At 50.9% G+C, this 13,203-nt stretch overlaps 1 protein-coding gene across 1 annotated transcript in view; it reads left to right on the top strand.

The window, feature by feature from the left end:
• Window positions 1-13,203, top strand: part of COL27A1 (collagen type XXVII alpha 1 chain) — a gene marked incomplete at both ends in the record, with an annotated part of 125,961 nt that overhangs the window by 112,460 nt on the left and 298 nt on the right. Inside the window, 12 exons of the mRNA XM_080709248.1 lie at window positions 719-826; window positions 4,590-4,643; window positions 5,066-5,128; window positions 5,444-5,497; window positions 5,656-5,691; window positions 5,927-5,944; window positions 6,092-6,127; window positions 6,396-6,422; window positions 8,266-8,331; window positions 9,875-10,043; window positions 10,967-11,076; window positions 11,552-11,770. Of these exons, the coding sequence (XP_080565374.1) occupies window positions 719-826; window positions 4,590-4,643; window positions 5,066-5,128; window positions 5,444-5,497; window positions 5,656-5,691; window positions 5,927-5,944; window positions 6,092-6,127; window positions 6,396-6,422; window positions 8,266-8,331; window positions 9,875-10,043; window positions 10,967-11,076; window positions 11,552-11,770 (960 nt within the window). The remainder of the gene's footprint in view (window positions 1-718; window positions 827-4,589; window positions 4,644-5,065; window positions 5,129-5,443; window positions 5,498-5,655; window positions 5,692-5,926; window positions 5,945-6,091; window positions 6,128-6,395; window positions 6,423-8,265; window positions 8,332-9,874; window positions 10,044-10,966; window positions 11,077-11,551; window positions 11,771-13,203) is intronic.

Below are 13,203 nucleotides of genomic sequence, written 5' to 3'. Positions count from 1 at the left end.
ACCTTCTCAATTTCTTGAGCACTCACAGAGGGACCTGTGTGAAAATGGAATCCATGCTCTTGACCTTTCTCAGGAGTTCCTGCCCCAATCCTGACCCAGACTTAAAAGATAGTTTATCCAAGTAGCTACAAATACTTCCCCCTACAGGGCCCTTGATCCCAGCCACTATCGCTGGGTTGTCCGCGGGCGCCCTCTTGTGGGGCTCTGTGGAACAACAGGTGTTGCTTTCCGCTAGCGTCTTTGGAAGGCTTCCCTGAGCCACCTGGGTGAGAGGCTGCTAGGATTCAGTGGAGCCAGGGCTGGACCTGGAGGGTGGATTTTGGTATTTGGATGAGGGACCCAGGCATGGCTCTTGCCCCCCAACCTTGAGTTATAGTTGGGGAAAGGTTGGGACCCCCTGAGAAGAAGGCAGGCAGAGGGAACCCCCATCCGGCCATGGTCCAGCGAGGTCTGGGGGAGAGAAGGGAAGAGCTTTGTAGGCAGAGGGAAAGCGCATGGAGAGGCCTGGCCAGGGAGCCAGGCGGTGCGATGGGCAGAAGCAGTGAAGGGGAACGGAGGACAGTGGGCTGGAAGGAGGCCTCCTCAGGGAGCTCAGGTGTGCCCCCGCCTTCCCTCGGTTGGGTCGCCCCTTTCCTGAACCACTCCTAGGCCCCCCACTCCTCACCTTCCCCTGGAACCATTTCCCCCCTGACTGGTGATTTTGCTGTGTTTCTTTAAGGGTGAAAGTGGGCTACCTGGGCAGCTGGGTCCCCCCGGCAAGCGAGGGACAGAGGGCGGAACCGGGTTTCCTGGGAACCAGGGGGAGCCGGGATCCAAAGGCCAGCCGGTGAGTCCCTGGGCATACGCCAGCCAGCACGCTCATGTGCACATGCCCGCCTGTATTCGCACTCACATGCATCTATGTGCGTGCACATGCACTTACGTGTACACACATGCTCACACGCTTATGCCACGCGTGGACACACAGGACAGGAAGCCAGCTGTTAACTTGTTGATAAAGACAAAACAACACACTTTCTGGGCACCCGGTGCCAGTCAGCTGCCCTGGTGTAGTGGGGGGAGGAGAGGGAGCTGAGCGGCCCTTATGGAATGAGGACAGGAGACCAACACCACGGCTCAGCTATGTGGACTCCTGGGACAGTGCTCTTTTTGTCTGTTCATCTCCTCTTCTGTTCTAGGGGCTAGATTTACTTTACCCCTGCCTGCCTGGAAAGAGAGGGAAGTGAGCCAAGAGCAGAAGAAAATCTAAAATAAAGAGCAGGTGGTCTCAATGCCCTCATTAAATTAGATTTTAATTGGAGGGGAAAAAAGACCCAATATATACTGCTACAAGAAGCTCACTTTAAATATAAAGACACAAATGGGATAAAGATTTGGAGAAAAGAGATTCATCATGCTAACACAACATTTTTGTCATGAGACAAAAAAGCCAGAGAAGCTATTTTCATATCAGACAAAATGGGTTTCGAAGCATAGAATGATAACAGTAATAGGAAGGTTATTTCATAGTGAAGAGGCCAATTTATCAAGATGGTGTAAGGATCCTAAATGTTTATGTACCTAATAATAGATCCTCAAAATACATTAAGGGAAAACGCATAGGACTACAAAGAAAAACAAACCCTCAATACAGGTCTCTTAATCATGGATAGAATAAATACATAGAAAATCAACATTACCAACTGTGGCCTAATTGGTAGACCACTGTGACCAACAGCAGCAAGACATATGTTCTTCTCAAGTGTATATAGAATGCTTATCAAGATAGACCATAAGCCGGGCATGGTGGCGCACGCTTGTAGGAAGATCGCACAGGTTCGAAGCCAGCCTCAGCTACTTTGTGAGGCTTTCAGCAATTTAGTGAGACCCTGTTTCCAAATAAAATATAAAATAGGTCTGGAAGTATAGCCCAGAGGTAGGAACCCTCTGGGTTCCATCCTCAGTACCAACAAAAAAAAAAAAAAACAAAAAAAAAAAAAAAAAAAAGAAAGAAAAGAAAAGAAAAGAAAAAGACCATAAAATGGGCCTTAAAATGTGTTAATAAATTTAAAAAGTTAAGTTTAAATAATGTCCTCTTAACATAATTAAATTAAAAATAAATAACACATATCTGAAAAATCTATAAAGATTTAGAAACTAACAAACATCTAAATGATCCCATGGATCAAAGAAGAAATCAAAAGAGAAGTTAAGATTTTGAATTGAATGAAAGTTAAAGCATAATGTATTAAAATTAGTGACATGCTGCCAAGACAGCACTTAGGGGAATATTGAAAGCAATAACTATATTAGAAATGGAAAAAGGTTTCAAATCAATGGCCTCAGTTTCCATCTTAAGAAACCAGAGGGGGGGAAATAGAAATAAAGCTGCAGAAAGAAAATAATGAAGATCAGAAATTAAAAAAAGTAGGAAAGTAATAAGCAAAATGAAAAGTTGGTTTTGTGAAAGTCAATAAAATTAATAAACTTATAGCCCCATACTTCTCAGGAAAAAAAGAGAAAAACCTAAATTATAATATATTCACAACATTTAATAAACTAAAAAAGAAGAAAAAGGCATTTGGTTATTTCAATAGATGGAGGAAAAACACTTGATAAAAAAATTTAACTTCATTTCTGATAAAAATAACTCTCAACAAATTTGGTATAGAAGGAAAATTTCTTAACTTGATAAAGGGCATTCATGGGGAAATCTACAGTTAGCCTCATACACAGTAATGATTGACTGTGTACTTCTTCCCAAAGAGCAGAAACAAGGGACACTTCTATCCAACATTATACTAGCAACTCTACCCAGTATAGGTAGGCAAGAAAAATAAATAAAAGCCATTTATATCAAAAAGGAAGAACTAAAACTTTCCATTATAGAATGAAATGGTTTCTATGTAGAAAATCGAGTGAACTCTACAATAAGGCTACTGGAAGAAGTGAGTTTAGGAAGATCACAGGACACCCAATCAATATGCAAAAGTGAATTGTATATCCACACACTAGCAATGAGAAATCATACACTGAAATTTAGAAAGTAATGCTGTTCATAACAGCATAAAGTATGAAATGCCTAGAGATACATCTGATGTTAGGTTTCGAGATATATACACATCAAGTTACAAAACATTGCTAAGAGAAATTAAGGAGTATACACATGCATATATATAAAACTCATGGGTTAAAGGACTCAATATTGTTAAGATGTCCATTTTTATTAGTTGGTCTATAAATTCAACACAATCAGGACATTGCTAAAAGAAATGAAAAAAATCTGTGGAAAGACATCCCATGTTCATGGAAATACTGCTGCTAAGATGGCAATTCTCTCTACAAACCAATCCACAGGTTCAATCTAATCCCTATCAAAATATGCTTAAATGGACAAGTTGATCTTTGATTTTACATCTCGTAGAAGATCAAGGTTGCAAAAACTCATGCCTCCCAATTTCAAGACTTATTACAAAATCATAGGAATCAAGACACTGTGGCACTGGTGTAGGATAACATACAGGGTTAAAAATTAGAATTCAGCCGGGCGTGGTGGCGCACACTTGTAATTCCAGCGCTTGGGAGGCGGAGACAGGAGTATCGTGCAGCTTCGAAGTCAGCCACGCTGGCTTAAGAGACCCTGTTTCCAAATAAAATATAAAATAGGTCTGGGAGTGTAGCCCGGAGGTAGAAGGGTTTCTAGGAACCCCAGTACCACACACAAAAAAATCAGAATTCAGAATCCAGAAATATACATTTACATTTATGTCAGTTGATTTTCAACAAGAGTGCTTGGACAAATGGATGAGAAAAGAATATTTTTTCCAATTAAAAAAAAATACCTACTGGGTATAGTGGTGCTCTCAGCAACTTAGCAAGACTCTCATTCAAAATTAAAAAATAGGGCTTGAGATGTAGCTCGGAGGTAGAATGCCCCTAGGTTCAATCCCCTGTACTACAAAAAAAAAAAAAAAAAAAAAAAAAAAAGAAGCTGGACCCATGTCTCATACCACAAACAGAAAATTAACTAAAAATGAATAGTAGATCTCAATATAAGGGATGAAATTATAAGACTGTTGGGAGAAAACTTAAGAATACATTTATAACCTCTCAGTCCATAGCTTCTTAGATATGATACCAATAGCAAAAAGAAAAGATAAATAAATTAGATTTCATAAAAAAGTACATCATAGGATATCATCAAGCAGGTAAAAAAAACTCACCAAATGGGAGATAATATTTGCAAATCATTTATCTGATAAGGGACTGGTATCTGAAATATATAAAGAGCCCTTATGACTTGAGAATAAAATGACAAACCAATTTTGATATAGGCAAAGTATTTGCACTGACATTTTCCAAAGATGGACAAATGACTAGGACCTGGGCGGGGGGCCCTTGAGGAAGTCTTGATCTGGGTCCTGCCCATTCACCAGGCAGAGGTTTCAGATTCCTGGGCCCTGGGCACTTGGGTTGGCCACCACTGAGCCTCTGAGCTGTTCACAACCTTCTCCCATGGCCTAGAGGGGAAGAAGCGGGCCGCAGGGTCCTGGGTAAATGGCTGGCACCCTTGTTCTGGCACCACAGTCCCCATTCTATCCTCCCTGCAGGGCGACTCTGGTGAGATGGGCTTCCCAGGAGTAGCTGGCCTCTTCGGACCCAAGGTAGGCACTCCCACTCCCTGCTCCTGCCCCCTGGTCCTGTCCATGCACTACTCACCCATTTCTTTATCCACTCCACAAACATCTGAGTGCTCACAGGTGGGCCGGTGTGCAGGTGAACACCTGTGCCCACACCAGCACACCTTGGTTCCAAACCCAGCTCTGCCACTGACCTGCTCTGGGCCTCAGGCAAATGGCCGAGTCTCTCTAGGCCTTGCCCTCCCAATCTATAAAATGAGAAGAATACCAGCCGGGGCCAGAGGCATATGCTCACTGCACAGAGCTGGAACACAGTGGGCTCCTTCTTAGCAGTCTGGGCCTTCATCACTCTCCCTGAGGTCTCTCTTGTTGGGGAGGGCCAAGGGTGGCCAGGCCCCGGGTGACAGAGCTGCTGGCCAGGTGCACACTGTCCTTCCTCCCCATAGGGCCCCCCAGGAGACGTGGGCTTCAAAGGCATTCAAGGCCCTCGGGGGCCTCCGGGCTTGATGGTGAGTCCCTCTCTCCCTATCCCGGTGGGGACAGCAGACACAAGCTGGCCAGCCTCTTGTCACTCCTGAGCCCTCCCTCCCTCCGCCCCACGTGGACGGGCTTTGTTTATCCTGCCCTGTGCACTGGCCACTCCTGCCCCTTCCCCTCTCTCTGCCCCGCCCACTCTGTAGCACACCCTCAGGCACACAGGAGATGCCTGGCCCTGCTTGGAGGGCTCCCTTTCATTCCCTTGGGACTCTCCGGATGCCTCCATCTCTGTGACTCTGTTCCCCAGGTCCTGGGACAAGGACACACAGCCTCTCTCTCTCCTCTAGGGAAAGGAGGGCATCATTGGGCCCCTCGGGATCTTGGGACCTTCGGGACTCCCGGTACGTACTGCGGGGAGCTGGGGAGGAACACTGCTGGTGCCCTTGTCTCTGGCTCCAGATTGTCTCTGTGACCCAGGGCCAGTCTGAGCATCATTCTCCCCATCTGAGGAGTGGAACTTCCCCTCTGAGCCCTGTCTTACTGGGCTGTGTCATTGCAGGGTCCAAAGGGTGATAAAGGCAGCCGAGGGGACTGGGTGAGTAGCCTGGGGACTGGGTGAGTAGCCTGGGTTGGGGGCAGTGCTGCGGGGGGAGGGGGCTGGGGGCGGTCTCCAGAGGGGACTGGGTGAGTGTAAGACCTGGGGCTGGGCTGGGGGCTGGGGCTCTCGGGAGGGGCCGGGGGCAGCGCTGCAGGATAAGGGAAGGTGGGCTCTCCACTGGGTCACAGCTAGCCAGGTCTCCTGACTCTGTCCCGCTTCTGTCTCCCCGCAGGGATTCCAAGGTCCACGGGTGAGTGGGCTGGTATGGGGGCGGGGAGTGGACCGGTCTGCACTGGGGGAATGTATGGCTGGGTGTCAGGTCTGCCCGGCGAGGGTCTGGGTGGGGAGATGGGGGGCGCTCTTGCTGATCTAGCTCACTGTCCTTCTCTTCCTTTAGGGTCCTCCTGGCCCGAGAGGGAGGCCTGGCCCACCGGTAGGTAACCGAGTGCTGGACACCTTAGACTTGCTGGCTAGGGGGTGGGTTTCTTTAAATGAGAACAGGGCTCTGCTAGTAGGTACACTGACCTTGCACCTGAGCTTCCTGCCCTCACATGCTGCTTGTAGCCACAGACTTCCAGGACAGTGTAGACCAGTCCGCTGGGATCCCCCAGGCCTCTGGGCGGGTCCTGTCCAGTCTCCTGGCAACACCAGGACTCCGGCACCCGTCTCCATCAAATATTGACCACCATCTTCTTTTGCAGGGTCCTCCAGGCCATCCTATCCAGTTGGTAAGTTAGGGAATATTCTTTTTGGCTAACTTAGGGCGGAGCCTTCTCTGGGCACAGTGGCCGGAACCCTAAGCTGGGCCAGGGGCCGCCTATGTCCTTTTTTACTTCATAGTAGAGCCCCAGATCCTGAACCAACAGGGAGATCTCTGGCCCAGCAGAAGGAAAGCTAAGCTTTCTCCCAGTGTTCATGTTGGGACCCTGAGCCCAAGGCTCTGCTCCAACTGCTGGGCCCCCAGGTCCTGTCTGTATGCTCCGCACAGGCAGCTATTTCCCGAGAGTCTCTGCCTCAGATTCTGCATCCAAAGAGGGTCAGGCAAGCGAGCACACTGTATTGCCCCCTGGTGGGTACCACAGCCCTCTTTGAGATTCTGGCCTCCCCGGGCCCAGGGATCCACATCCCATCACTCACTGCCCTGGTTAACCATTGACCCAGATGCGACAGCATCCCCGGGCGTGGTCACAGGAAAACTGGTAGAGAAGGAGCCCTGGGCATCTCCACTCTTCCCCTGGCTCACCTCATTCACCACAGGATGCCAGCCCCGGCCTCTTCCTTGACAGTGTCCCCACATCTTTCTCATGAGTAAGAGAGACAATGGTAGAGAGCCAAGAAAAATCCTTTCCTTCTAAAAGATGGAAAATCAGATTTTGCAGTTTTGGAAGAGTAGCTAAAAATCCCTGGGTGCTCGTCATTTGCCAGATACCTTAAGAAGCGCTTTTCGTGGTGAACCTGGGGGTTCCGCTCAGCAGTTCTCTCAGGGAGCTTTAGCATCGGCCTGTTTTCAAGATGAGGTGGAGAGCTGCCAGGCGCGCCCCATGGTTGGTCCAGCCATCCTCCAGGGCACAGAGCTCAGTTATTGAGCCTAGCCCCGGGCTCCAGCCTGAGAAGAGCCTCAGGTGCCCTCTGGTGCAGCCCCTGTCCAGAGCCCCCTTTGCAGCCTTGCCTCCTTCCCGAGATGGGGAACTCACTGCCCACAGCTTTGCCCTCCAGCCAGCCTCGGTTTGTTCCCTGCGCCAGGTGCTGGGGCTCACAATCCAGGGGGGACAGAAGCAGGGATGGAGCATTAGGAAGTGGCGGGGCTGGGGCTGAACCCGAGCTACCCCCTTAGCTCCCCGCCCAGATTTCTCCCTCTGTTTCCATGCAAGGCTGCATGGGGCTGAAGGATCAAGTCTATGTGAGATGGGTGCAGTGCAGGGCATAGAGAAGGGTCTCACCCACCTGGAGACAGGAACCTGGAGACAGAGGGCTAGCAGGGGCAGGGCTTCTCAGCCAGAGCACTGTTGACAGTTGCATAATTCTCTGCTGGGAGCCCTGTGGGTTGTAGAATGTTTAGCCATATTCCTTTCCTCTAGCCATGACAGGCAAAAAGTGCCCCTTCCCTGAAACAATCCAAAGTGTATCCAGATATTGCTAAATGGCCCTGGGGCACACTGTCGCCCCAGTAGAGAATCACTGGCAGTGGAGATTGCCAGAGAGTGCGCTGGAGGATGGAAAGGGTTTTCCAGGCAATGGAAGCCACCTGTGCAAAGGCCCTGAGGCTGGATAGAGCAGGGCATTAGGAGCTCAGCGGAAGAGGAGGGGACATGCTCCAGGCTGTGACACTCAGTGTGACACTCTTGTAGCTGTATTGAGGACTTTCAACCTAGTCCTGAGTGCACTGGGAAGCGATTGATGTGTCTAGAGGAAGGGTGTGGCAGGGCCAGCTTTGTTTCTGCCTGCAAAGGGAGGAAGGGCTCTGTAGACATCATGACTTGGCAGAGGTCCTACCAGGGAAAATGGGGTGGGAGAGCGGGGCCTCAAGTTCCAGGAATCCCACTTTCTGGGCCTTCTCTGTTCTCTACACAGCAACAAGATGATCTTGGGGCAGGATTCCCAACATGGATGGACACAAACAGAGCGCTCAGACCAGAGGTACCTCCAGGAGCTCTGCCCTTGTGGTGCCCTCTTGCGGGGAAGCGTAACCAAGGGCTGTGTGTGACCGGGTGGAAGTCATTCCTGCCATCAGAGTGGGCAGCAGCAAGTCCAAGATCCTCGGCCAGAGCAGCCAGGGCATGGTCCAGCAGCCGCCCTACCTTGTGCTTTTTCCAAAGGCCTCTCGGGGTTCTAATGCCACACTTGCCTGGGCCCAGAGCCCACAGCCACTCCCCACGATTGTTTCAGCCATTGTCCAGGAGCACGGGGTTCACGGTCAGCCCACAGGGCTCCTCCGAGGCCCCAGCCCCAGGCTCAGGTGCCCTCTAGTCCAGCCCGTGGGTAGCCCCCTTTGCAGCCGTGCCCCTTTGCAAGATGGGAACTCGCTACTCACAGCTCAGACCTCCAGCAGCATCTGTCCCCTGTGCTCGGGCTCAGTCTCTGGGGACAGAAGCAGGGAGGGAAGCCCCAGGGAGGTCAGTGGAAAGAGGAGAATGCCCCAGATGCAGCAAGGTGAAGGGGAGCGTTTCCTTCCACATCTGGGGGCCATCATGTCTCCTCCAGGGAGAGTGCTGCCCCACAGAGACTGCTAACGTTATTCCTGAAAACAGCTCCCTATAAGGAGCGCCTTCCCCACTCTGCCCCCTGCCGCAGAACACAGAGAAGCTGACGGCACACGTAAAGTCTAGTTGGTTTGGTGAGGACAGACCTAGGCTGCCCACAGGGGCTCTGCCCGCTGCTGGGCCCACCTGTGACCCCAAGGTCCATCCCACACCAGGGAGGCCCCTCCAGGGAGGACAGCATGAGGATGTGCAGGAGAGAGCGGAGGCCGGGACTTCATGGGGTGTGTGTGGCTCTGTTGTCATTGTGTCAGCGACAGCGCATTCTCATGACCCCCCACCACTTCAGAGGAGGTTAGAGGGGTAGTCAGGGTCCACCCATCCTGGAACTCCATGCACACACGTGTATACACAGCCATGCACACGGGTCTTCTGCCATGCCCAAAGGAAATGTTTATGTAGCTCGGATCTGTAGCTTTGGAAACCAACTGGATGTCACTCAGGAGGGGTCACCCGCAGACCCTGCTCCTCTGTGCTCTGTGGCCCCGTCCTCTCCTAAGGGAGCACTTGGTGCTCCTTCTCTGAGCTGAAATCCTCCCCTGGGGCCCGTGCCTGTTGGTCCTGGTTCTATGCCTCACAGGAGCCTCTGCTCCAACCCAGGGGAGCCCAGCAACACACAGGAGCCCCCCAAGTCCTCCTCCACAGACCCTCTCCCCTGCATCCTGTCCCTGAGCCCTTCACCAGGGGCTCTGCCCTTATTGTACCAGAGAGCAAGGCTGGCCTGCACACCTCTCAAGCCTGGGCCACCGTAGCAGCTCCACCTTGCCTCTTGTCCCTGGCTCCAATTACTTTCTCCATGAAATGAGAGGTGCCCAGCCCTTCGCAGCCATGAGCCTCCCAGGGAGGACTTGGGGCTCTGGGTGCTGAGGCTTCTGGCTGGGCTGGGACCTTGGGAGCCAATGGCCATGCCTCTCCTGTGACAGGGGTATAGCTATGCGGACCGGCTGGTACTGGACCAGGGAGGGGAGATCTTCAAAACCTTGCACTACCTCAGCAACCTCATTCAGAGCATTAAGACGCCCCTGGGCACCAAGGAGAACCCCGCCCGGGTCTGCAGGGACCTCATGGACTGTGAGCACAAGATGGTAGATGGTAAGGCCTCTGCAGGGGCTGAGAGGGGATTTCCTGCCCATGGCTGGGGCGGTTCCATGAGGTCCTGGGGTGGATGGAACATTGGAATCTCAGCTCATGTAGGATGTAGGCCAAGTTCCTGTCCTCCGGGAGACACATAGGGCAGTCATTCATTCATCCAGTTGTCGCCGATCCTCACTGTATTAAAGGCCATGTGCTTTGCGGGCTGTGAGAATGTTGTGGGGTACACAGAGGAATGGTCCTACCCTTCCAGAACCCATGGCCACAGAGCCTGGGACAGCCATTTTAGTACAATGAAACAGAAGCTCTGGCAGAAAGACCCCAGCCCTGCGGGGCTTCTTGGGTGAGCTGGGGTTTCCCCTTCTGTCTGTACGTCTCTCAGGTCTCATGTGTGAGCTGGGACACACCATGGCAGGCCTGATCCTGCCACTTCTTCTCCTCTGCAAAGTGGCCCGGGACTTGGTGGCCAGTGTCTAGCTGTTCTGCAGAGCGTCTGGCTGCCGAGAAGCCGGGTGGGGAGCCAGACTGTGTGCAGAGTGCCCAAGCCCCACCCACCCCACGGGCTCTGGGAGCAGCCCGGGCCTTGGAGAAACCCTTCCATGGGATGACCCCTCTCCCTGGCAAGTGGCTTGGCCTCTCAGCCCCAGCTGTCTGCTCTGTAAAATGGGCACATCTGGGGCAGCACCAGGGGATGCTCCACATGGCGCCCCCTGCCCCCAGCCCAGGGCTCTGCCACCTGTGAGCTCCACCCAGGTGGCTTCTTTCCATCTCAGTGGCTCCAGAAACCTCTTTTTCACCTGCCCCACACCTGGCTTCATGGCCAAGAGGGGCTCAGTAGATCCCAAAAGGCAGAGCCCATCTGCAGAACCAAGCCCAGGCTCCTCCTCAGATCACCCCTCACCCTCATCCCGTGCCGCCTGCAGGGACCTACTGGGTGGATCCGAACCTCGGCTGTTCCTCTGACACCATCGAAGTCTCCTGCAACTTCACACACGGTGGACAGACGTGCCTGAAGCCCATCACGGCCTCTAAGGTGCCCGCCTGCCAGGCTGACCATGTGTCGCAACTCTCAGGGTGGTGACTCTGGCCACCACCAGCCCTCACCCCTGCTTGCTCTCAGCTGATCCCTGCCAATGGTACCCACAACCCACCTCTCAGGACTTAGGAGTGTTTCCAAGAGCTTTTTGGCCTTGGGCAAGATCCTCAACTGCTCTGGACCTCTCGAGTCCAGCTCAGCCCCAGAGGCCACCACCCAGTGGGCAGGGAGCAGAGCAGATTGCATGAGACCCCCCCAGGCACTGCTTCTGGGGTCGGTTGCTCCTTCTAGTCGCACAGAGGAGAGGCTACAAGGACAGCCCACACAGGCCTCAGTTTCCCTGCCTTTCAAGGGAGCACACATTTGAGTGCATAGTTAGGAAAAGCTGACCCTCTCTGTCCCCCCTAGAGAGAGGCAGGGGACCCCGGGTGTGGTCAGTGCCCCGCCCCCTTACTGCTGTGGCTACCCACAGGTGGAGTTCGCTGTCAGCCGGGTCCAGATGAATTTCCTGCACCTGCTCAGCTCTGAGGTGACTCAGCACATCACCATCCACTGCCTCAACGTGACCGTGTGGCAGGAGGGCACTGGACACACCCCGGCCAAGCAAGCCGTGCGCTTTCGGGCCTGGAATGGGCAGATCTTTGAAGCTGGAGGTCAGTTCAGGCCAGAGGTGTCTGTGGATGGCTGCAAGGTAGGTGCCTGCTGGAGCCACGCGTAACCCCCCATGCTGGGACAGTGGAAAAAAACTTGTTTGGGAGAACTTCTCGTGATGTTATATTTAACATTTTTATACCATAATATCGGCATGGTATTTGTAATTTTAATTTTCATGTAATAATTTTATTAGAATAGTTTTATAAGTTGTTTTAAATTCACTTTCCTGTCTGGAAACCTTCTCAGGGGAGGTCTAGACTGGTAAAAATCCTGCAGACTAGTAGATACAATACTTATTTGCAAAGCTTCTTTTTGGGGTGTGTGTGTGTGTTTTGTTTTACTGGGGATTGAACCCGGGGGAATTCTGCCTCCAAGTTACACCCCCAGCCTTTTTTACTTTCTTTCTTTCTTTCTTTCTTTCTTTCTTTCTTTCTTTCTTTCTTTCTTCTTTCTTTCTTTCTTTCTTTCTTTCTTTCTTTCTTTCTTTCTTTCTTTCTTTCTTTCTTTCTTTCTTTCTGTGGTACTGGGGTTCCGGGAAACCCTTCTACCTCCGGGCTACACTCCCAGACTTATTTTATACTTTTTAAAATTTGGAAACAGAGTTTCTTAAGTCAGCAGGGCTGGCTTCGAACCTGCGCGATCCTCCTGTCTCCGCCTCCCAAGCGCGGGGATGACAAGCGTGCGCCACCACGCCCACCTATGTTTTTGTTTTGAAACAGGGTTTTGCTTGGTTGCTGAGAGTCTTACTGTGTTGATGAGGCTGGCCTTAAACCTGTGATCCTTCTGTCTCAGCCTCCAGGTACTAGAATTACAGGCATATGTCACAATGTCTGGCTTTTGCAAGGCATCTTAAAAGAGGAGATATTTCTTTGGCAGCATTGCCCTAACCAGGCTCATTTATTCTCTTAATATTTTGGGTCATTTTTAAATGCCCTAAACAGGGTGGGTTTTCCAGGAAGAAGACCAAAAGTTGTCAGAAGGCAAAAACCAGTTTCACAAGATTAAATAAAACCTAATAATACACAGTGTTAGGAGGAAGTGGGGAAGCCAACACTCTCACATAAAGCTACTGAAAAAAAAAAATTGATGAAGTCTTTCTAGAAGGTAGCTATATGTGTATATACATCCAATGCCTATCCAAGACCTTAAAATAGACCTATCTTTTGGCCCAGCAATTCTACTTCTAGAATTTGTTGGAGGTAAGTAATTAAGACTATGAACAAAGGTTTAGTTACAGTGATGTTCATTAAGCATCACTTATAAGAATGAAAACGTGGGAGCCATCGAAATGTTAAAATATGAGTCCTAGCTACAGTGAAATACCACATAGCCATTAAAAATCAGGAGGAAAGCCAGTCATGGTGGCACACACCCGTTATCCTAGTACTTGGGAGGCTGAAACAGGAGGAGCACAGGTTCAAAGCCAGCTTCAGCAACTTGACAAGACCCTGTTTCAAGATAATAAAGAGA

This window comes from Muscardinus avellanarius, assembly GCF_963383645.1.
Source record: "Muscardinus avellanarius genome assembly, chromosome: 13".
In the NCBI taxonomy this organism is placed as follows: domain Eukaryota; kingdom Metazoa; phylum Chordata; class Mammalia; order Rodentia; family Gliridae; genus Muscardinus; species Muscardinus avellanarius.
This window is presented reverse-complemented; position numbering and strand designations above follow the sequence as displayed.